Source organism: Staurois parvus, unplaced genomic scaffold (assembly GCF_062004578.1).
Source record: "Staurois parvus isolate SC_StPar_1 unplaced genomic scaffold, SC_StPar_1.0 ptg000175l, whole genome shotgun sequence".
In the NCBI taxonomy this organism is placed as follows: Eukaryota; Metazoa; Chordata; class Amphibia; order Anura; family Ranidae; genus Staurois; species Staurois parvus.
The window spans coordinates 9,088,912-9,114,262 of NW_028317971.1; the positions used below are offsets into that span (position 1 = coordinate 9,088,912).

Sequence of the window (25,351 nt, forward strand, 5' to 3'; positions counted from 1 at the left end):
TATGCAGCGCTAATAAAGTTAATAGGAACAAGTGGAAAATTAGAACATGAATAGCATAATAACATATGTGAAAGAACTCAGTCCATATCGCATGGTGAGATAAAGTGATAGCTGCAATTGTCCAAATAATCCATGTTCAGAGATAATCGTGACTCTTGTGATCTCGTGATTGTACAAATAATGCACTAACCAGATAGCGCAAGAGATGCGCATGGAGCAATTAAGACCCGCTCTTGGTGCTCTGGACTTGTGATATTAGGAGGATGTCATCTGCAGGTTGGCCACCAGATGTCATCAATCCAGGTATATTCGTAAGTCATCCACCAGAAAGATCATCAGCGGGGGAGGGGGTGATCACACATCATTCCCAACCAAACGGAACCTTCAAAAGCGGGCTCCCATACAATAGATGAGACCCAGAGAAGCTTCTGATAGTGTAGTATATCTTTAATAAGCAAAACTTACAGCACGTACAGTTTAAGGATAAACTTACATCCAAAAAAGAGTCTGGCCACCAGGGTGTCAGTCAGGATAGCCTTGTGGTATGGGTACACAGGTCAGGGGCACCTCCCTAACGCGTTTCGTGTGAATAACACTCCCTCTGAGGAAGTGTTATTCACACGAAATATACCTGGATTGATGACATCTGGTGGCCAACCTGCAGATGACATCCTCCTAATATCACAAGTCCAGAGCACCAGGAGCGGGTCTTAATTGCTCCATGCGCATCTCTTGCGCTATCTGGTTAGTGCATTATTTGTACAATCACGAGATCACAAGAGTCACGATTATCTCTGAACATGGATTATTTGGACAATTGCAGCTATCACTTTATCTCACCATGCGATATGGACTGAGTTCTTTCACATATGTTATTATGCTATTCATGTTCTAATTTTCCACTTGTTCCTATTAACTTTATTAGCGCTGCATATCTTATTTACATGCCCTCCCAGAACTGGCCCGCCGCAGTGCAGCCGTCATTTGGCTATCTGCGGTCGGCAACGAGTTAATAAATAATTAATTCACAGCTGCACCCAAAAACATAAAATGTGTACCAATACTTAACCGCTTCCCGTCCGCCCTGTAGCAGATATACTGCTACAGGGCGGCACGGTTGCGCAAAATAACGTGTATATACACACACGTGATTTTGCATTTCCAGGTGGGGGGCGCGCGCCCTACTAGCGCTGCCATTCGCGGCTGTGGATCGCTGGGTCCCTGCCAGTGATTACTCGCTGGTGCCTGGTGATTGTCAAGGATCTCCGATGGGGGGGGGGAAGAACAGTTAGTAAAGTCAGTGACACCAAGTCAGTTCCCCTAGCGTCAGAATGCCCGCCGCAGTCCCACAATAAGTCGCTGATCGCCGCCATTACTAGTAAAAAAAAATGAATTTAAAAAAAAAAAAATCTCTCTCTCTCTCTATATATATATATATATATATATATATATATATATATATATATATATATATATATATATATATATATATAAATTATATCAAAGACATGTAGCAGAACACATTTTGTCCTAAATTTATGATGAAATTAGGTTTTTAAACTTTTTAAAACTGGACAGGTTTAATAGCAAAAAGTCATAAATATTGTTTTTTTTCTCAAAAATGTCAGTATTTTTTTTTTATAGCGCAAAAAAAAAAAAAAAAAAAAAAAAAAAAAAAAAAAACGCACAGGTGATCAAATACCATCGAAAGAAAGCTCAATTTGTGGGGAAAAAAAGGACATAAATTTCATTTGGGTGCAGCGTTGCAATTGTCAGTTCAAGTAACGCAGCAGCTGTAATGTAAAAAAATGGCCTGATCAGGAAGGGGGAGGGTTAAATACTCTGGAGGGCAAGTGGTACAAAAACTGTTGTGCTATGTAATCAAAATAATAAATATTTATAGTGTTCAAAAATCATAAACCCACTAATTTATATTTGTAAATATCATTAAAATAATATTTGTGAATATTAAACAACAATGTAAAAGTCCATAGATCTATTTAAACTTTTCTCCATGACACAATGTGTCCATAAAATAAAATCATCCATTGTAAATGTGAAATGCACCACCACAGAGAAACACAGCCTCTTACCAAATTCATAGACCCCAAGGTATAGGTGGCCTAATACAGCACAAACTGTGTATGATACAATCCTTCATCTCCACCATAAGATACCCAATGTCACGATCTCCTCCTCCTACAGAGACTCAGGTACAGGGAAGAAATGAAAGTCAAAATCCTACCTACAAATTCCAATGTTAAAATCGCATGTAGTATCAGAATGCTGCTGTTGCCTTCTCCAGCTGGCGTGGGTGACGTCAGCACGGACGACTCTGTCCGTGCTGACATCACCTACACCAGCTGGAGCCGGCAACAGCAGTGTTCTGATACTACTACATGCGATTTTAACATTGGAATTTATAAGTAGGAATTTGATTTTTAACTGCCTCCCACCCGCCATATAAAGTAATGACGGGCGCAAGTCGGTTCTCTCGTTCTGGGAGGACATCATATGACATCCTCCCATTCTAACCGCGCGTGCACGGCTCCGGAGGCACGCAGTGTGGCGATCGGTGATGCACTGTGTCCCTGGGACACAGCAGATCACCGATCAACGGAAAGAGCCGAAGACGTTGGCTCAGTCATGTGATCAGCTGTGTCCAATCACAGCTGCTCGCATGTAAATAAGAAAATGCCGGTTATCGGCATTTCTCTCCTCACGAGCTGTCATGCTGACGGCTCAAGAGGAGAGGAGAGCCGGTAATCGGCATTCCTCAGAGGGGAAATCTACACTGATCATCAGGGCAATGATGATCAGCGCCCTAATGATCAATGCAGCCCCAGCAGTGCCACCTGTCAGTGCCCATCAATGCCAGTTTCAGTGCTCATCAATGCCACCTGCCAGTGCCCATTAGTGCCACATATCAGTGCCTACCAGTGCACATCAATGCCACATATCAGTGCCCATCTGAGCTGCCTTTCAGTGCCACCAATCAGTGCCACCTATCAGTGCTATATGAGTGCTGCCTTTCAGTGCCCATCAGTGATGCCTGTCAATGCCCATCAGTGCCACCTACCAGTGCCACCTATCAGTGCCCATCACTGCAGCCTCATTAGCGCACATCAGTGAAGGAGAAAAATCACTTATTTACAAAATTTTATAACAAAAACTAAGGAAAAACTTTTTTTTCCAAACTTTTCAGTTGTTTTTGGTTTGTTTAGAAAAAAAAAACCCAGGAGGTGATTAAATACTACCAAAATAAAGCTCTATCTGTCTCAAAAAAATGATAAAAATTTCATATGGCTACAGTGTTGCATGACTGCACAATTGTCATTCAAAGTGCAACAGTGCTGAAAGCTGAAAATTGGCCTGGGCAGGAAGGGGGTATAAGTGCCTCATAGGCAAGTGGTTAAAAATAAAATTTGCAGAACTTCACTACTGCCATCCTTTTCTTCCCTGTACCCGAGTCCCTGTAGAGGGGAGATGGAGGAGGAGATTGTTACATCAGTCATCCTATGGTGGAGATTAAGGATCGCATCATACACAGCTTGTGCCGTATACCACCCCCACCTATAACTTGGGGTCTATAGATTTGGTAAGAGGCAGTTTCCCTGTGGTGGTGGATTTCACGTTTTCACTGGATGATTTTACCTGATGGACACTTTGTGACTATTAAATAACAATGTAAAAGTCCACAGATCTATTTAAACCTTTCTCCATGAAACAAATATGGTTTTAAGGATATTTACAAACATAAATTAGTGGGTTTATGATATTTGAACACTATATTTATTTATTTTGACAGAGGTAATTGATTATGGAATGCAAAAATTTTTGTATATTAAAGATCCCAGTCCTATATTTCCATAACAGTTCTGGGGGCATCTATCTGATATCCTCTGAGGAAATAACTCAGAATTATAAAAGGGTCATTTTGGACCCAACTTAAACAAGAAGACTACCAGAGAAGCAGAATGCGTACTTACCTTTAAGGATCCTACTGACCAGTAGCGAACATCCTTTCTTAAAGGCATAGTTTAACTTTACCAAGAACCAGTTAAAGGCAGTCTGCAGATGAAAACACCTGTGCAGCTTTGACCAAAGCAGAATAATTCCCTTGGCTATAGGTGTAGGCCATTTATGCACATCCTGAAGCCAGACTGAAAAACTCCCAGAGATTGCACTACCCCGTCCTTCCTTTCTCCTTGTTGATAGGAAGTTGCTAAGACTCCCAACTTTTATTTTTCATCCTCACCATCACAGCTGTGAGCTCTCAAATGTTGAGGTCAAAGCTACTGTGTCAGGGAAGAGAAAGCACGTGTGAGGGGGTTTGAAACAGTCTGCTTTTAGAAAATATATATTTGGGGCTTTTATGTAATCTTCAGACTTAAATTAATTTTTTAAACATCTGTTAAACAGCTATGGCAGTGAAAGGGTAGGTCTCCATTTGGACTGGCTGATTCTGCCCTCCATACTGTGTGGGAAGTCACCTTAACTTAGCATATTGGGTCAGATCCCTTAAAAAGGACCTCTCCATTGCCGGGGAGGACTCCTGTTTAATTGAGAGTGTGGAACAAATGTCTGCAACCTTGCACTGTGACAGCTTGTTACAAGCATCTAATCCTATGTCTTTAAAGATGTGCAAAGCATTCTGGTCACACTGCTTGGACACTGCTGCTACAGCCAAAGAGAATCTGATTCACTTTTGCTTTGGGAGAGGTCATCTCTTTGGATGCACAAAGTTATAGCGTATACAGCTAAAACATTAGCAAACACCTCCAAAAAAAGCCTTTTACATGAAGGTTCATGCCACTTCTACAAACAAGGGGCTGATTGGGCATCCTGGCGGGTCCTCAAGTTGTCTGTCTTATCCGCATTCAGATGTGCAGAATGCCACGTTAAGCCCACAGGCTAAGCATCTTGTGCCCCCTTCAATTGCTCCCTATTATCTCCCCTGTACTACTCCCCATAACAATGCATCTTTCCCAGTTAACTTGGCTTCTAAAGCGGTGTCCCATCTGGGCCTCCACACCCTGGATCAGGAAAACCCCATTCTTGGGATATGAAAAGCCCTCATGGTACTCCTTAATGTGCCTATTCGCCAAAAAGAGCACTCCAATCTATGAGGTCAACCAGGACCTGCTCGGAGTGTCCCCTACCTGGAAAAGGCCCTGGGTCCTCAGTGTCTCCTGGGCACACTGGCTACTCGGTGTATTGGGTCTTGTGTTCAGCCTAGTGCCTTTTACCAACATAATATTTGTGGGATGCTCAGATGGTCTCTTGTGAAGAGAGTCAGTTTTATTAATCATTGTAGTCCACATCTTCCTGAAGGCAAGATCTGTCCAAATCGGGCTTCATCATTTCCAGAGTTGATAGCCATCAGTCACCCATAAGCAAAACTGTTCAGCTTAAGCCCTCACTAAAAAGAGACACACCCTGTGTACACGTATATCCCTTGTTATTAGAGAAATGACCCCCTTTCATTGTTGCAGAAATGTAGGGCATTAGGGACCACCCTTCAGATTGGCCTCCCCATCTCCTATCTTTTCCCAGGCCATTTCCATCTCCCTCTCCCTGTTGTCATGAGTGTAGGTTCCGAGCAGGCCCACAGGCTTGTTTCTTTGAACCAGGTAGTCCCTAGTGTGATCCTACAGCTTCTTCAAGTGACTGGAAAATTTATACTTGCCATATGCAGGGATTTCACTCTCTGGAGAACCTCTATCCCCAGGGCTACCATTTGGTTCCTCAGAACAGATAGTTCGCACTACACCAGAAGATTTCACTTTGTGCAGGTTTCCTGGTTCAGACTGTGGTAGACTACATCTAGTTGTTGCCAAGCCTTTGCGTAGGGGATGTGACCTCTGGTTTCAGATTTGGGCACTGGTCCTTCAGATGGCTACTTTTTTCATTGGGCCTGTTGCCCACCCTTCAGCTGGACTGCTTTTCCATATCCCAACTTTGAGTGCCCCTCAATGGACAAGAAAGAAAAAAGTCCATTGAGGGGCACATGCCTCACCCCTCTTGGTTTCTGTTTATGCTTTTGGTATGGCTTGCTACAAACTGAGGCATGCTGGATAGAGAAGGGCTGGGGGCGACTTCTAATTTTTCCCTTTGCCAGTGTGTAATCATCCTGTAATTAGCAGTATAACCTGGCTGTATCTCTATTCCTGTGTCCCTTAATGGACTCCAAGTAGAGGATTTTTGGTTAAGTACAAGAGTCATATTTAAGTATAGCTTGCTTAGGTTAATTTTGTGTAGCATCAGGGTCACTTTATGGTAGAGTCTACGTACAGAGCCATTGTGCTTTGATCTAGAAAGACTCAATAATAATCTATCAAAAACAACCTGCTGCCATTTTGTTGATTCACAAAGTAATCTTTTTTTATTCTGGTGGTTTGATAGTTTGCAAACAGCCACTCACCGGAGAAGTCTTGTTTGCTGTCTTTTACGTATTGAAGGGTTGGACTCGAAGATATGAGGCCGCTTGCGCTTTTTTCCTGTGGCTACAGCCGCTGCAGCAGCCATTCCCACAGGGCCTACAAATACACAGAATACAAAGTTACTACAAAGTACAATTGAATTTAGAAGAAAAAAAAAGTAAAATCCAAAAACACAAAAATGCTTAAAAACATAAGGGCTAAGATGAAGGACCTTTAGATTTAAAAGGGAAACTCAACTGACAACATACACAAGCTGCCACTGATAAGCATGGCATTTTAAAACCCTAGTGATTTTGCTATATTATTAATGCAAACTGATTCTGTATTTCCTGACTCAAAACAAGTATCCTCTACTGTTTGCCACTGCACCTGTCATAGGCATTGATGAAGAGCTTGCTCCAAGCCAGTGCCTCAGAAGACTGAGGCTAGATGAAATTAGGCAACTAGTATTTTTAGAAGGTGGTCAACAACAGTGACCTGTGGTCCTCTTGGAACACTTTTAAAAGCAGGCACCAGAGGATTCCTGCGCATGCCTAAACATACCTTTTGAAGCACCCTAGGCCCACTGAAACCCAGGGTGCCCCAATATCCAAATGCTTTCTTCAGAAAGGCGATAACTGTCCCTCTACTCCGACTAGATATGGGTTGTTCTCCCTGCCCAATATGCTTAATAACCAGTAGCTTGGGACAGGAAGCAGCTCAGCTGTCAAATTTGTGAAGAAAAATTAAAGCAGGACTAAATCCCACTTTGTGGGGGTGAGGTCTCACCATTAAGGTACACTTACCTCCTAGTGATCCCACCAGCGGTGACAGGTCCAGGATGTAGACACTGCTGCGTCCGCTGATGTCATCTCCCAACGGTTTTCCCAACTCCTACAACATTCCTCTTTGGCCATTGGACAGCCACTGATGATTTAATTTCTGCACATATGTACATCTTAACTAATTCTCTCAGCATGCAGACAATGAGTCATGATGTGCACTGCAAATTGCATATGCTGGGCATTGTACATGCAGGCAGAAAAAATGCTAGAGGTGTGGGGCAAAGATTTTTTTGGCAAAAGACTTTGGGTGTCTCCTTTGCCAAAAAAAAAAAAATCTAACTCCTAGCAATTTGTTTACCTGCATATCAGAACTCCCAAGGCAGCAGTTTCAGGAAGATTTAAGTATTTGCAGAGGATTATTATTATTATAATACACGATTTATATAGCGCCAACAGTTTGCTCAGCGCTTTACAATATAACGGGAGCCAATACAGTAACAATATAGTTCAATACAAGAGGGATAGGAGAGCCCTGCTCCTTGGAGCTTACAATCTAGGAGTCCCACTTTAATTATTATTGCTGCTTTATAATGGCTATTCAGTGAAGATGTTCTTCACAGATGATTGCATAGGTACATTACCAAGGACTTAAAGCCTAACGTTAGCTTATTTTTTAATCGACACATGGGACAGTACGGACATTTTTTAGTGTTCATTTTTTTTAAAATAAAAAACAGGTTTATACTTACCTGCTTTGTGTCCCCTGCTAACATGCTTTGTGCCTCCTCTTCTCAGTAGGCCACCATAGGAAGTCAGTATTAATTGTGAGACACCTGTGGACTCCATAAACACAGACAGCATGGCTTGGCCATGCCCGCACTCCCTTGTCAAGATTTGATTGACAGCAGCGGGAGCCATTGGGGGAATCCTCCCTGCTGCGCTATTGCATTTTGACAGTAGGGGGCACCCCTTCGCTGTCAGAATACACAGATCAGTTTCAGCTGCTGATAGAGCGGCTTTTTTCCAACACGTTCAACAGAAGTCTATTGTTAGATTAACTTCTGATAGAAATGTGGATGGTCCTAGCTGAACTTTGATCCATCTATAGCCATCTTTAGTTGAAATCTTCAGTCCTCTGCCCTCCCCACTGGACCCGTCTCAAGCATTGGTCAAGAGTGCCAACTATTCTGGCTCTTTCTGCCCCCTCCTGCATAGAACCTGAACTTTAGCTTTCATCAATGAAAATGGAGGAGGTGGACTTTATATTTATCCACCTGTATTTTTTTTTTCAAATAATATTTTTATAAGAAGTTTAAACAAAGTGTTAAGGTACAGATATGTACAAATAGATATCAAGTAATGGAGTTATATCAAACAATAACATAACCAAACCATGTTGATTGTACATCATCTAAGCAATATAAGAATGGTGGTCTTCAACCAGTTGCGTCCTGGAGCGTGGCTGTATTTTTTTCTAAACACCAGGACTAAAAGGCCTCATGCACACAGGACGTTTATTTAAAGTGATAAAGTCTTATTTTTTTTTATTAAATGGCAAACATTGCATACTTGCCTGCTCTGTGCAGTGGTTTTGCACAGAGCAGCCGGATCATCCTTTTCTTGGGTCCTCCACCGGTGCTCCTGGCCCTTCCCTCATGTTGGGTGCCCCCAAAGCAAGAAGCTTACTATGGGGGCACCTGAGCAGGCATGCTCCCAAGCCACGGCTCTGCGTGTCCATTCACACACACAGAGCTGCAACTTGGCCCTGTCCCATCCCTCCCCTGATTGGCTCACTGGCTGTGACTGATCGCTGCACAAGCTAATGGCTTCCACTGCTGCCTCAGCCAATCAGAAGTGCAAGTTCCCGGAGAACCGAGGCTCTCCTGGACATCACTAGATCAGGATGGGGCTCAGGTAAGGGTTAGGGGGGCTGCTACACACAGGTGGTTTTTTATCTTCATGCATAGAATGCGTGAAGGTAAAAAAAAACTGAGTCTTTAGAACCACGTTAAGGCCTCATGTACTCAGAACATTTTCAGCTGTTTCTAGGGGCGTCTGACATTTTTTTTCCTGCCTCTAAACGTCCCTCCATGTTAGCCTATGTGTCCATGCACAGATAGGCGTTTAATAGCATTTAGTGGCAGGAGCTTTTAGAGGCAGGATGAAACCTCACTGCCAGTGCATCCAGGAGCAGCAGAATTTGGGCAGAAAAAACGCTTGAAGCTACTAAAAGCTGCTAAATGTGCCTAAACGGTAGTGCCTGAGCATCAATTAATTTCAATGACAAGAATAAATTATTTATTCTGGCCAATGAAATGAATACCCAAGAGCTTGATGCCTGTAAAAGCTCCTAAAAGCTTGTAAAAGCTTTAAACCACTTTTACAAGTGTCAGGCATTTTTACTGCAAAAACGCTGTTGGCTTCTAGGACAGGTAAATAAACGTCCTGTGTGCATGAGGCCTAACTCTCCTGGAAGCCAACAGTGTTTTTGCAGAAAAAAATGCCTGACTCTTATAACAGTGTCTAAAGCTTTTAGGACCTTTTTTAGGCGTCAATTTCTTGGACAATAATTAATTTAATTGGCCAGACTATATCATTTATTCTGGCCATGGAAGTTAATTAATGCTCAAGAGCTAAACACACCTAGTGCTTAGGTGCTTTTAGCAGCATCAAGCATTTTTTCTGCTAAAACTCTGCTGCTCCTGGATGCACTGGCAGTTTGATTTTTTTCCTGTCTCTGAAAGCCCCTGCCACTAAAAGCTTGTAAAAGTCTGTGTGCATAGGATAACATGGAGGGGCATCTGGAAACTGTAGAAAAAACAAATGAACAAAAACAAAAAAAAAATACCGCCTGACACCCCTTACAGTGGCTGCAAGAACTCCCTGCGTGCCTGACGCCTTAAAATTGCAGATGTACCTTCTGTTAAAATAATTTGCAGAAGTAGTTCAGGTAACAGATGCAAGAAGCATTAACTGTCTGTGCCACAAAAAGAGCAAATAAATAAACAAACACAAAAGTAAAATTGTTAGTGCAACGTCAAGCATGCGCCTCTCACAACATGTTCCCTATAAATTGCATCATGTCTTTGGTATAGAAGCACGAACAATGAGACTCCACTAGGCGTGTTTGTGTTGTAACTGCTCCCTCTGCTGGAAAAAATTGTACAGACAGTCAGTGTAGCAGGTTGCTAACATTCTAGTGAACGCAACAGCATTTGTTTCACTAAAGAGCTTTCATAACTGATATATACAGTATGTGTGTATGTTTAACGAAACATTAGTCAAAAGTATAACTTTGGTTCTGAAAATATGAACTCTTGTTCAGCGTGTGGACTGATCTGCTGTTCAACTGTGACTTTAGTGAGGAAGGGCTAAATAAATGACATTGCAACAATCTCAGTCTGTTCTAATATCTGTAACAGCAAAGGCATTCTATTTTTTATGCAGTTAGATAAACAGCTAAACATACTGTTCAAATAAAAGTGAAATGTTTTACCAGTCTCAATACCCATATTTGTGTAGCCCAGTAACTTTAAAACACTGTAGCCATATAACAGCTACACTCATGTAAAAATGTAAACTGTTGCAACATATTTACAGTGCCTTGAAAAAGTATTCATACCCCTTGAAATTTTCCACATTTTGGCATGTTGCAACCAAAAACGTAAATGTATTTTATTGGGATTTTATGTGATAGACCAACACAAAGTGGCACATAATTGTGAAGTGGAAGAAAAGAAAAAAGATAAATGGTTTTCAACATTTTTTTTACCAATAAATATCTGAAGTGTGGTGTACATTTGTATTCAGCCCCCTGGAGTCAATACTTTGTAGAACCACCTTTCGCTGCAATTACAGCTACAAGTCTTTTTGGGGATGTCTCTACCTGCTTTGCACACCTAGAGAGTTACATTTTTGCCCATTCTTCTTTGCAAAATAGCTCAAGCTCTGTCAGATTGCATGGAGAGCGTCTGTGAACAGCAATTTTCATGTCTTGCCACAGATTCTCAATTGGATTTAGGTCTGGACTTTGACTGGGCCATTCTAACACATGAATATGCTTTGATCTAAACCAGGGCTTGAAAAAGCTGCTCGCCAAATGCGAGGGGAAATCCTTGTGTGGTGAGCACAGATGGAGCAGCTCCACCTGCGTTCCAAGCCTCATCGTGAAGCCGAGTTCCGATTTCCAACTTCTTCTTCGGCACCGCCATTACACTGGTAGTGCCGCTGAGGGGACAGGTGCAGGAGAGGTCCGCTCTCCTCCGCTGAGAGGAGACGTCCGCTCTCCTCTGCTGAGAGGAGACACCCGCCCTCCACCGCCTACCTATTCACTATTGATATCTGTAAGTATTGTTTCACTTTTCGGGGGCAGCTGTAAATCCACATTGTTGATACAGCGTGGGCACAATACTATTATTATTTAGCACATTATCACTAGGCAATATAATAATACCATTTAACTAGAAGTGATTATTCAAGCCCAAAGGATTGGGTTCCTCCCTTCCATGTTAAAGAGAACTCTACCAGATCCATTAATGCTTCAAGATCCTATGTCCTGTACAACACAAACCATGGCTGCTCTATTAGCACATCTTTGGTAAAATGTTTACTATTGTTATGCCATGTTATTTGGCATCTAAATAAGCACTTTTTTGTTTTTTCTTAATGCACTACTTCTCTAAGCTCTTCTAATAAGATGCTGGAGATAAAAAAAGCAAAAACGTTTACGATTGTTATTTTATGCAATGTTTTTTGGCCATCAAAAGAGGCACTTTTTTCTTTTTTCTTAATGCCACGCTTCTCTAAGGTCTTTGCTGGAGATAAAAAAATACAACATGTTTACAGTAATGATTATTCCATGTTTTTTGGCATCAAAATAACTACTTTTTCTTACGCTATTATTATACAGGATTTATATAGTGCCAACGGTTTGCTCAGCGCTGTGCTATACTTCTGTAAACTAAACTTACATCTTTTAAAAGAGACTTTAGTTAAAGTCTCTTTTTAAAAATGCAGGAGATAAAACAAAATGTTTACTAAAAGGTTTAAAGCTGTAAAACTTGATATTTTGATTGCTATTAAGCCATTGCTGTTATTTTTAAATTGACATAATAAAGCTATGTTATAATTGCAAATGTTTATATTTTGGACTCTTTATTCTAAAGAAAAATTTAATTTCATAAGCTTTAAGGGGCGTGATTGGGGGCAGGGCTGGGGGTGGGGCATTTGGAGGAGAGTAAGGTTTGTGCCTGGCTAGTAGGTCTAGACTCGAAATTTTAAACCCTGATGTAAACCATTCCATTGTAGCTCTGGCTGTATGTTTAGGGTCGTTGTCCTGCTGGAAGGTGAACCTCCGCCCCAGTCTCAAATCTCGATTGCCTATTAGGGGATCAAGAAGGAATTTTTTTTCCCTGCAGGAACAAATTGGATCATGCTTTGCTGAGGTTTTTTTTAGCTTCCTCTGGATCAACTGTGGGTATAGGATTATAGCTTTTTTTTTTTTTTAATGGTTGAACTGGATGGACCTTTGTCTTTTTTCAGCCAGACTAACTGTAACTAGAACAAAAAATCCAAATAAAATTAATTTATGTTTTTGGTTGTAACATGACAAAATGTGGAAAATTTCAAGGGGTGTGAATAGTTTTTCAAGGCACTGTAAATAGGAAGCATGCAGTTAAATTCAATAATTTCACTGTAAGGAAAATAATCTGCTAATGGCATTGATTTTAAGGGCTACTTTGTCCAGGACTGGCAAAATTCAGCTGATCATTTGATGGCAAAAGCAGTCTCCAACAACCCAAAGATTTAATTGCTGGTTCTGCAAGTAACTCTTGCAACAGCTGGTGTCAACATGCATGCATCCACTATCAGAACGAGAATACACTAATTTAACCAGAATGGTAGTTGTACCAGGAAACTAAGATTTTTGTATATGCCATAAAATCTTTTTTTCTTGAAGTCCTTTGAGAGACAAAGTTATATAGTAAATTATATGTGTGATATGTTGCTGCATTCAGGAATTAGCCAATGACCAGCAGAAGAAAAAAAAAAAAAAAAAAAAAAAAGGACATTGAAGTTCCACCTTACTTTTTGATGAAGTAGTACATAGGGCCAAGAGACAAAGGGATGGGATCAGTGTCACTCAAAGAAATCCAAGAAAAAGAGACTTTAAGGCAAGTACACATATCATTTTTTCTTTATAGCACAATTGAGGGACACAGTGATATATTTAATCACAGATATGTGACATGTCCAAATGCAATCCAACCGAAGGGTTGGCAACAATGGATGTGGTGTGGAAATCCTACTGGAAGACTATCTGAAAAAATAATTGGTTGAAAGGCTAGATTAAAAAAATTAGGAACAATATTGGAACTGCTACTATAAGAAAGACACCAAAAAGAATCTGGCGTTCCATACCAGGACAGGTAGCACTCCTAGGGAAAGACTTATCCGAAAAGATAAAGGACTTCAACAATCAAGTGGAGGACAACCCAGCAGCCATCATAGGAACAACTTAGAACAGCAAACGTGGTCAACAAAAATAATAAAATGTTGGTAAAGGCTGAATCCTAGGATACCTAACTGTTGACCTCAGGGAAGGAATGTCAGATAAAGAAAGAATGCCCCAACCAGAACCAGTGAACAGTTGGGGATTATAGAATATCCTTAACCCCTGAATGTAGAGAAAGGGAGATACAAAATAAGAGCCCACCCTACAGTAATCTAATGGGAGAGAGGGGAGTAGACCTTCAATGTGATACAAAGAAAGGTGTAGTACTTTTTGGTGTAGACTCGGACAGACTTGACTACATTCAAACAATGGAGGATGCTTGAATGCAGGGCACAAGGAAAGTGGGAAAATCTCTTTATTAAGGTGGATGGTTGATACCACCTTAGGCAGAAAGGAGGGTTTTGGACACAAGACTACTTTGTCCCTGTAAAGCATTATGAAGGGCTCCTTACAATAGGGGGCTGCTAACTCAGAAAAATGCGTAAGGGACAAGATAGCCATCAAGAAGGCCACTTTGCAGGAGAGATCACTCATGATGAGTTCTCTAATGGTTTGAAAGGGCAGTTTCTGCAAAGATGAGGACCAGATTGAGATCCCAAGAAGCACAGGGTGCTGTAATGAGGGTCTGATATGCGAGATTCCTTGAATAATGCTTTTTACAATAAAGAGAAGCCAAAGACCTTTGGAATAGGATAGACAGGGTGAAAATCTGTCTTTTAAGAGTACCTAGAGCCAAGTTTTGGTCAAGTCCTCACTGGAGAAAAGCCAGAATACAAGGTACCAAGTAGCTTCTAAGGTTTAAATGCCTGTGTTTGCACCAGATGAAAAAGGATCTCCAGGCACAGTAGCAGAATTTTCTTCAACTGGCTTTTCTGGTCTTGAGTAATGTGGGAATGACAGAGTCAGATATAACCCCTGTTGTTCAAGGCCTGGGCTTCAACAGTCATGCCATTAAAGTCTGTGACTGAGCAGTATGGTACAGGGGGCCTCAAGACAGCAAGTCTGGCCTGTTTGGAAGAAGCCAGGGTTTGTCTTCTAGAAGATTGAGTATGTTGGTGTACCAGGTTCTACTGGGACAGTTTTGTGAAAGGAAAAAAATCACAGTTTTTTCCTGTTACTCTGTCATGCAGGGCAGTCAAGGAAGAATTCGCACTGAAAGGAAGGCACATATTAACATGGTTGGAGTCCACTGGATTACCACAGCATGTAATAACAGTGCTACAGGATCCTTCGTACTGGCTAGAAACAGGAGTAGATTGTTGTTGCACCTAATGTCCATATCTGGGATCTCCCACTTCTGACATAAGGGGTAAACATGATAGTATTTGTTACACTCCAGAGTAGGGAGAACACTTAGAATGACAATAAATGTCCAGAAAGCAGGGTACCGAAGCATTTCAATTAGAATATAGGAAGTGTTTCACGATGGGGATGCAAGAAGAAATAGTGACATAATAGTAAGTGCTATAAGAGAGACCTAAATTCCCAATAAACACAAATATTCGGGTAATGTATATCAACTCTGTAGGTTGGGGTACAATAATCTTAGGAAAAAAAATCCAAAAATCAGATACCTGGATACAAGGTTCAGAGTAAAAGCTGCAGAAAAACGTGTGCATTTAAACTGGGACAGGGATATATTAAAGCTATTGTCAGAATAGGGTGAAGAGTATCTCCACTCACCTAAACTGAGACTTAAAGGATAAGTTCACCTTTCTAAAAAATAATAAATGCACATGTTTGCAGGTAAAAAAATGTGTATTTATTGTTATTTTTTATAGGAGCCTGTAAAGTATTGCATTCGTGATCAGCAGCAATGCAGGGCTCCTGCAGACTGTCAGTATATCTGTCTGCTTATACGGGCAGGCAGTTACACAATGACAGGAATACTTAATGAAGTACCAAGAATGCTCACTAGCGCCTGGTAGTTCATCAAGAACTACAAGCCGTCAGCTGCAAAGGCTGTTGGTACTTGTAGTTCATTCATTCAAAAACCGCTGACGCAGCTGTGTGGGCAGAGCCCCGCACTTTTCAAATTGTGACAGCGGGTGCGGAGACAAGATCACCTTCACACTGTCACAATTAACCACTTCCCATCCAGCCCATGTATATAAACTGCCAGATGGGGAGCAGTGCAGGAGCAGGTTGCAGCTCCCTGGGAGCGGCGGCACCGCAATCCGGTGCCCGCTGTCTCCGATCGCTGTACGGGACCTCTGTGTGAGGTTCCGATTCATGTGATCTCTAATTGCCCAATCAGTGATCACATGAATAGTAGTAAGCAAGATGTCACTTCCTGACATAATTGCTTACTACTTGCGAAATCTGTGAATGACCAATCACAGCTCTCACAGTATTTCTCAATGGCTGCAAGCATGCAGTCAAAAGAGGAGAAATTATTGCTTTTACAGCCTTTATGGGTGTAAAAGCAATCAGTGTAAAAAAAGAAAAAAAAAAAATCATCATCCCCAAGTAGTACAGTGTCACTATGGTGACTGTACTGCTAGGAGGACAGTATGTTAAAAAAAATAAATAAAAATGTAAAAAAAAAAAATTTGAAAAATTATACATTTTTAGCTATAAACTAATGTGTGTTTTTTTTATACTAAAAAGATAACTGAATACATTTTGGCCAAGATTTATGAAGAAAGATTAGGTATTTGTAAAATTTTATAAGAAAAACACTTTAAATTTTTGGACTTTTTCATTTATATAGCAAAAAGAATAAAAATCCCAGTGGTGAACAAATACCATCAAAATAAAGATTTATCTGTCTCAAAAAAATGCTAAAGAATTCATATGGATACAGTGTTGCATGGCCGCGCAATTGTCATTCAAAGTGTGATAGCACTGAAAGCTGAAAATTGGCCTGGACAGGAAGGGGGTGAAAGTGTCCAGACAAATGGAGTGGTTAGGTCAGAGGGAGGCTACAGGAGCAGGAATATGTTACATGTTCCACCCTAAAAATTGGGTGGAACATGTAACATGTTTCCAAAGGTGAACTTATCCTTTAAACAAGAACCCTAACTGATCATCAGTAAAGTCCCTAAATGTAAAGACATTATTCACCAAGTTGAGATGATGTCCATTAAGGTGACGATCACACTTAAGATATCTGCATCAAAGGAAGACACCAGAGACTGTGTACACATTAGATGTTCTATCACTGTTCAAAAACGTGAGAGTACTCTGTACACTGTAATGCAGAGGCCTGTGCCTGAAGGTCACATTCCAATATACAGTATCTGTGTCCCATCCTTGGGCTTACTCAAAGATTGAGTGCTTAGAGACTGGTACACTGCTTTAGAGAAACTGACACGACCTGTAAAACACTCTGCAGTTGGACAGCAGTACACTAGGTTCTTTAGGAGCACGCAAAGCTGAGCCTGATGCCCAAGGTTCACATTACAGGCAGCCCCCCACCCCCCACAATATTTGGTCTGGTGGGTCTTGTTTCTTGCCAAGACTATTATATAAATTAAAAATGTTATTTTTTTTTTTTTTCCCACACGTTTTTGTTTAGATTGTTTCCTCAACATGCAACGGATGTCAAAAACACAGGCCACCAAATTCACAATGTGTTTCATTGAATGCAGCATGTCCTATTGCGATAAATTTGCACTGAAGGAAAAGTGGGTCAAATGCAACCTTTTGCTGCATTTGGACTTAAAAATGCATGTGCTTAAACAGTGCTGCGTTTCAATGCAAAAAGCAGCATTTAACAGCAAAGCCCATCTACACAAGAAAAACAATGGTATGACTAAGCAGAGCTACCATTATTTATCACTACTTAGCTCCTACCAGCAGCTGCCAGATGGGCAGTTATCTCATCAGCTGCAGTGGAGTTGAGGATGTCCGAGTCATCGTAAGAGGTATCTTCTGGAGAGGATGGAGAATCTTCATCAGCACTCAACATACTGTGCTCGGTGTATGTGGCAACATGGACTTGCTGTACTTGTTGGGCTACAGAGTGAGCCACAGTGTGAGCCACTGTATGCGCTTCAATGGTTGTCAGGTTATCCGTCTGTGTAACTGCATGATCTTCCATGGCTGCCAACTGTCAAAATAGATAATAAAAAAGATTCTAGAATAAAACATTACAATCAAGCAAAGTCCATTACACAAAAACATTACTGCAGTTGCTGTGGAAGTTACACTTTCTTACATTTTTATTTATTTTTTACATAGGGATTAGAGTATTTGCAGAGCACAAGTACCGATAAATGGATGCTACCATTTGAGCCCTAAGCCTAGTACACACGATCACAAAATCGTACAATAATCTGATCGTTACTACACAGCTTTCATCCGAAAATATTAGAAGGGACAAACACAAACATTTTTCTTGCACAATGCCAAATCATAAGATTTTCATTTAACCACTTCCAGAAATACTGCTACAGGGCAGCACAGGTGCACAAAATCGCATATGTGATTTTGCAGTTCTGGATAGGGGGCACACGTCACCATTTGCGGCCTCAGCTGTCAATCAGCGGGTCCAGGCCGGTGATTCCCCGCCAGCACACTGCGATCTCCGAATATTTCCTACGGGGGAAAGACCTGTATGTAAACAATACAGATCTCTCCCGTCAGCTCCTGCACACTGCTTTATATGGCTCTGCATAGCAGAGCCAAACAAAAAAGTGTGCTTACAGTGTAAAGCACACACAGTGATCAGTGCTTTTTATTAGCACTGATCACTGTATTGGTGTCACTGGGGATGTCAGTGACACCAAGTCAGTTACCCCTAGTGTCAATGTCAGCCAGAGTCCCGCTGATCGCCGCCATTACTAGTGGGAAAGAAAAAAATTCCATATATATATATATATACACACACCACCATTTGTGAATGCTATGACTTTCACGTAAACCAATTAATCTAAGTGTCTTGGGATTTTTTTTTTAGCAAAGATATGTAACAGAATACATTTTGGCCTAAATTTATGACAAAATTTGATTTTTGAAAAAAATTTTTACTGGCCATGTTTAATAGCAAAAAGTCAAAAATAGTTTTCTTTTCATAAATTGTCTTTTTTTTTTTGTTTATAGCGCAAAAAAAACACAAAAAAAAAAATAATGCACAGGCGATCACATACCACCTAAAGAAAGCTCCATTTGTGGGAAAAAAAAACATAAATTTCATATGGGTGTAGAGTTGCATGACCGCGCAATTGTCAGTTAAACTAATGCAGCGCCATATCGCAAAAAATGGCCTGGTTATGAACAGGGGTAAATCTTCTGGAGGGCAAGTGGTTAATTAGTACAGTTTTCATCCAAAAATACAATACATCACTTTTGATATTTTTTTCTGTAGTACAAGAAGTTTTGTAACTTTAGTAACCTCTTCACTTTCTATGACACTAGCATGCAAAAAATAAATAAATAAATAAAAATCGAACGATCATTCGTCCAATATTCTCATTGTGTACAGAGCTTCATGCAAAAATTTGCCTTATTTCATATTGTACAAATATACCCATCCTTAGCGCTCATTCAAACAGGCACAAAAACTTCTGTATTTAGATGTGTACATCAGATAGTTTTGTACGCATCTAAATGCAGCACACAGGACTCATTCACACGGAAGTAAAAACGCTGCATTTAGATGCATACAGCAGACAGTTTCTTATGCCTCTCAGAGCAGCACTATAGTAATCAATGAGCCCATACATACAGCTGCATTTACAGTCCAGTATAAGCTGCACTGTGTCCGTTTACACCCACCTACCTCAGGACAGCAAAAAATTAATAAAGAAAAAACTGAAGGGGATCCATCCTTCTCGGTCTAGGCAGATTGGATCGGAGGGTAGTTGGGTCTAAAAGGACAGGTGGATTCCATTTACTATCAGTCACCCATAGAGCAGAGCTGTCCATGTCTGCTTTGCAGAAACTGAGGACACAGATCGCTCATCCTGCTGATCAAAACAGAGTCCTCCCCATATAAAAGGGGCCTAAATGAAGTCTCTCCAATAAACTTTAATGAGTGTGATAAACTTGTTTCTGAATATAAAAAAAATTGCATGGATCTGCTGCTAATTATGTCATAATATTATTATTATACAGGATTTATATAGCGCCAACAGTTTGCTCAGCGCTTTACAATATAACAGGAGACAATACAGCAACAATACAGTTCAATACAAGAGGGATAGGAGGGCCCTGCTCCTAGGAGCTTACAATCTAAGAGGGAGGGGATAGTGGTACAAAAGGTAGTAACTGTGGGGGATGGACTGGTAGGAGTAGAAGATTCCATTATTAGCTGAGGGCAGGATAGGCTTCCCTGAAGAGATAGGTTTTCAGAGATCACCTAAAAGTGAGCAGAGTAGGTGATAGTCTGATAAGTTGGGGTAGAGAATTCCAGAGGATGGGGGAAGCGCTGGAGACGTGCATGGGAGGAGGAGGCAAGGGAGCTAGAGAGCAGGAGGTCATAGACATAGTTATAGACTTCTCAGTGAACTTGCAAAGCTGCAAATGTATATTGGAAAGCAAGTCCATAGAAGATTCTGATAAGTAGCAATTCTTTCCATCGTCAGTGCAGATTTACTGGAAACTGACCATACAATACTCAAAAATCGGCCAGATTAGCATGAACCAGCATGTGGCCGTCCCCGTGGGTGCTGCTGTCAGAATACAATGTCCCAGAGCAGGGGGGAATCCTCCTTCTACCTTGTTTGGGTGCCAGCTTTATTTGCAAGCACAGTTGTAATACAGAGATCTGTTGCTAGTGCCATCATTGTACGGTTCTCACTGAGTTTACAAGATTTCAATGTGTGTTTTGACAAATATTCATAAAGAGGTCTGCTGACTTTTAGGAGCATTTTTCACATATCAATGTTCACACCCAGACTCAACCACACTTTCAACTATTGATGCAGGCGGTTTGCAAGAATAATAGTGCACAAATCTGTTGCAGTAGTAAACAGTTCTCACGGAGTTTCTTATAGATGATACAAACCTATTTCCAGGTGTAGGTGTCATGCACAAACCCTCTGCTAATGATGCCATATTCTCATTAGGGTTGCAAACTGTACAATGTGTGTACATGTGCACAGATCCATAAAGAAATCTGCTGGTTAAAAGAAGTACTTGTTTTGCTTAATATGAGCCCAGTACTGTGCTGCAGTGATCCTCCTGTAGTAATAAACTTAACATAAGATGGAAAAAAACTAAATTCCACACGAGAATGACGTATAAAGGTCCAATGTTAGTGGCAGTGGCACATCAGTATTTAAAGATTAGCATGGAAGTTCTCATATACACATGCAAAAAATGTACAAAAAATAAAAATCTGAATCGCTTATACTTATCCAAACAGGGCCTCAAGTTGTCAGCAGATGCAGTCAGACAGAGGCAACAGGCATAGATTTGCTGAATGATGGCGGACTAAACAGATCACATGTGTTTGAATATGTTGATGCTATGAATCAAGTCAAGTGTTATGCCAGATATTTTACATGCTTCATCTGTAGAAATCCTAACGTTGATATTAAATGCACACAGGCTCATCAATATTTTTTTGTAGTAGCCCATTGGCCAGGGTTTTTAACTGGGTTTGTTATTGTGGCTTTTAAATGTGTATAAATATTTGGGTATTTGTATTAAGAAATATGCTTAGCTATGAAGGCAGTTTCTGGATTTAGCCTCCACTATATTTTTTTGCTGCTTTTAACTATTTCTTGTTCATGTGACAGCTCTCGCTCTGTTAACTACAAAACGCCCCCACCACCTTCGATTATGGAGAAGTGCATGGAAGGGGAGGTATTCTTTATCCTAACACACTTGCCAGGGTGACACTACTTCCCCTCCATAGATCTTGTACAGTGAGTGAGTTGTCACCCTAGGACATGAAGTGTGTAACTGACAGCATCACTAGGTGAAAAGCATTAAAAAGAAACAAACAGAACTACCACACCAAATGACAGGTAATCTTCAATATATTTTTGTTCATGGATCTAGTCTGGATTCACCTTAAAGTGCATCCTAACACAAGAATGAAAATGTAAAAGATTGCAGATTACTAGACTAGATGTTGTGGATGCATCCTTTTTCCCCCAGGCTTTTTTCCTTTATTTCCATCCGGTGGTCCTGCCATTAACACTACTTCACTAACATGACAACTCTCACACTGTGCCTTATGGAGGGGCAGTGTTTCCTCTATAAAACGCATCCTGCAGGATCTTCTCCATAACAGATTGAAGATGTTCCTTAGTCTAAAGAGAGAGCCGGGGATAAAGCAAACTGAAATCAGTCAGCACAGGCAGATAGCAAAGGAAGGGATTATCTCACGAGATTTCTGGCAGGATCAACAGGTAATGTTTGCACTACTTGAACAGAACACTTTTATTGCTATATTTAACATACCAAAAGACAGCAAATACAATAAGTCCATAGAGTTTATATACACTTTACCCAGTTACCCTCTACAGCATTTTTTTCCCAAACATGTTTGTTTGTCAGACTGGGGTGGAACTGGGACATGACTGGAAGGTCTTGGGATGTTGCTGTGGGTATGTGCTGATAACACTTGCAGAACGTGGAGCAGAATTCAAGATTTTTATTCAAACAATGGATTAGTAAAGCCAGCTTATTTATTACAGGTACTTATATAGTGCCGTCAATTTACGCAGCACTTTACATATATATTGTACATTCACATCACTCCCTAACCCTCAAGGGGTGTACAATCTAATGTCCTAACTCACATTCATACATACACATACTAGGGCCAATTTAGACAGGAGTCAATTCACCTACCAGCATATCTTTGGAGTGTGGGAGGAAACCGGAGTACCCAGAGGAAACCCACACAGGCACAGGGAGAACATGCAAACTCCAGGCAGGAGGTGCAGTGGCTGTGATTTGAACCAGTGACCCTAGTACTGCCAGGCGGAGGTGATAACCATTTAGCCACTGTGCTGCCCACATATGTATAGTTATATTAGTCTAAGCTGGCACAATGTATCCAGGTATAAAGTATCTATACGTGGAAATTGTCTTTAATGTTCCTGCACATAGGTAGTCAAAGCGATGCTTGTGGTGCTGCTCTGCAGAACCAACACTGAACGTCCATATTTACAGTATGTGTGGGTTTTAGTTTACACAACATATTTCAAACGGCTGTTTTTTTCAGATTTGTTCACCTATTGTTAAATAATTAAAAAAGTAGCAATCTGTTGATTACATAATTACACCCTTGCTTTCTGCCTACAATTACAGCTGTAAGGCTCCATTTACACGGTGCGTTTGGAGATCTCTTCTGAGCACTGGAAATTGACAGCAGGAAAACGCAGGTTAAAAAAATGTCAGTTTTGCCGCATTTATGCGTTTTTGCATTCAGAAGCTTTTTTTTTTTTTTTAAAGATAAGCACAGGAGAACCTCCCAAATGCCCAGAATGCACTGGAAAAATGATAAATTATTAACTATTTCAGATTGTTTGAGAGAAATAGAGAGCAGAAGCAGAGAAAGCACTATTTGCTGAGTTTAGCTGTCTTTTTTTTGAGGTGTTTGGATGTGTTCCAGCTCATTTCTGTGCACAAATTATTGCAGCAGTGTCTAACATTTTCTTTTATGCAAAATCTCACAGTATGGTGTACCAGGTCCATTTGAGTACTGGGAAGATGCTTTCATGATGGAAAAAGGCTCTGGACAGCATCAGGAAATGGAAGAGTTAAAAAAAATTTGCAAACGCTTATAAACGCGGTTACAAGCGTTTGAAACACTGATAAAATCTACTCCTGAATGCAAGTTTGGAGCGTTCAAAAAAAAAAAAAACATGACTGTAAACTCAGCTGCCTGTAAACAACATAGTGTACACGGACACATGGGAGAACATTAGGGTGAGTTCAGGAGCTGCTGAAAACAAACAAACAAAAAAAAAAAAACGCAGAAAATCTCCTGAACGTGAGTTTATCAGCTGCAGTGTACATGGAGTCTAAATCTCTGGACACCACAAAGCTGCAATTACCCCTTGCTCCACTCTGAGCTCAGGATGAATGCAGGACAGATATAGACAATGAGATGAAGTAGTTAACTCCTAGGATACCTCAAGGCACTATAAGGCTTAGTACGAATAGAACAAAAAAAAAAAAAGAATCGGTGCTAATATTTCAATTATTCTATAAATCCAAGTGATAAAAGGTCCAAAGAAATTCAGCTGGCAAACTTGTGTCCAACACCACAAGATAGTACATTTTCAGATAAGCCTTTTCTTTTTGATTCTTTCACCACGTGGTAAAAAAAAAGCGCACTCACCACAAGGACTGACCCCTAATTAATAGGACAAAAGCACTTGGTTCTCCATTGAGATTTTTGGCCAGAGTGGATTTTATGTTTTTCCTCCACTTTCCATAAACACGTACCTGTCATCACTCAGCCACAAACCAGGGGGAATACCAGATAAATTAACTCATTGTGTAGTATTTATTAAAAGCTTTCCCAGAAAAAATAAAAAGATCAAACTCGCATATAATATAGCTTAATATAATAATAGCTTGGTTAGTGACAGACCGCTCCGTTTGCATAAGTCGGCGTGCGTTCCAATTACTTGAAGGTTAGGATCGGACGTAACACAAGGGTATCGTAAATCACGGCAACATGCCCTTTGATGCATTTCACCAAGATGGCATTTTCAGGAAGCTAATGTGATGTGTGATCTTTTTATATTTTATGTCGAAAAGCTTTTAACTAATAAATACACTATTTAATTTATCTGGTATTCCCCCCAGTTTGTGGCTGAGTGATTGGAGTGGGAAGTGTTTATGGAAAGTTGAGGAAGAACATAAAATCCACTCTAGCTGAAAATCTCAATGGAGAACCAAGTGCTTTTGTCCTTCCTTTAATCAAGGGCCATTCCCTGTGGTGAGTGTGCATTTTTTACCACATGTGGTGATGTTTATGGTGTAGGAATCCACAAGAGGCTTATCTGAAAATGTACCATCTTGAGGTGTTGGGCACAAGTTTGTCACCTAGATTTCTTTGGACTTCTTTTCACTTTAATTTTATGAGTCATTTAAATATTCGTAGCGCCATACCTTTTTTTCTGTTGTGGTTTGTACTAATAGTGGTTTTAACACTTAAAGGGGTGGCTGCACATTAATTTGGCACATAAAAAACGTATTAAAAAAACAAAAACGGTGACATAAGGAATTATATGGTGGAATATAAGAGGCCACTTTAATGGTATATTTGTATGTACTTTTGGGCTTAGAACTCCTAAAACCCAGCTGCAGCGGCCAGGAGGAAAATTGTACACCTGGTCCCCAAGGTATCTCAGTCTACTGACATTTCTCCTAGACTTAAGAACACCACTTGTCTTGACCTGGTGCAGTCTGCATCAGCCACTTCAAAGGTCACTAGACTGGATTTCTAAATACTAAGTTCACCTTAACAGAAAAGATAATAAATGCAAATTTTTTTTCCAGAAAAAAGGGTGCTTTTATTATATTTTTTTTTCAAGGTGCCTGGAAAGCATTGCACCCACGATCAGATCGCAGGTGAATTGTGGGCTCCTGCAGACATGTCCTCTGGCTTTCGGCTTGTACCTCTGCATGCGCTTTATGTTTGAAAGCTGGAGGACGTCAGTGGACTATAAGAGCACTCATCAGAGCCCCTGCAGCCCAATTAAACTACAAGT

The 25,351-nt window shown here is 40.6% G+C and overlaps 1 protein-coding gene across 3 annotated transcripts in view; it reads right to left on the reverse strand.

The window, feature by feature from the left end:
- NRF1 (nuclear respiratory factor 1) overlaps positions 1-25,351 on the reverse strand; it is a 101,231-nt gene that overhangs the window by 62,140 nt on the left and 13,740 nt on the right. For all 3 annotated transcript variants that reach the window (XM_089676918.1, XM_089676920.1, XM_089676921.1), the window contains exons 2-3: positions 17,520-17,775; positions 6,425-6,539 (exon numbers count right to left, since the gene is read on the reverse strand). In XM_089676918.1, coding sequence (XP_089533044.1) covers positions 6,425-6,539; positions 17,520-17,766 — 362 coding nt within the window. In that variant the 5' untranslated portion in view covers positions 17,767-17,775. The remainder of the gene's footprint in view (positions 1-6,424; positions 6,540-17,519; positions 17,776-25,351) is intronic.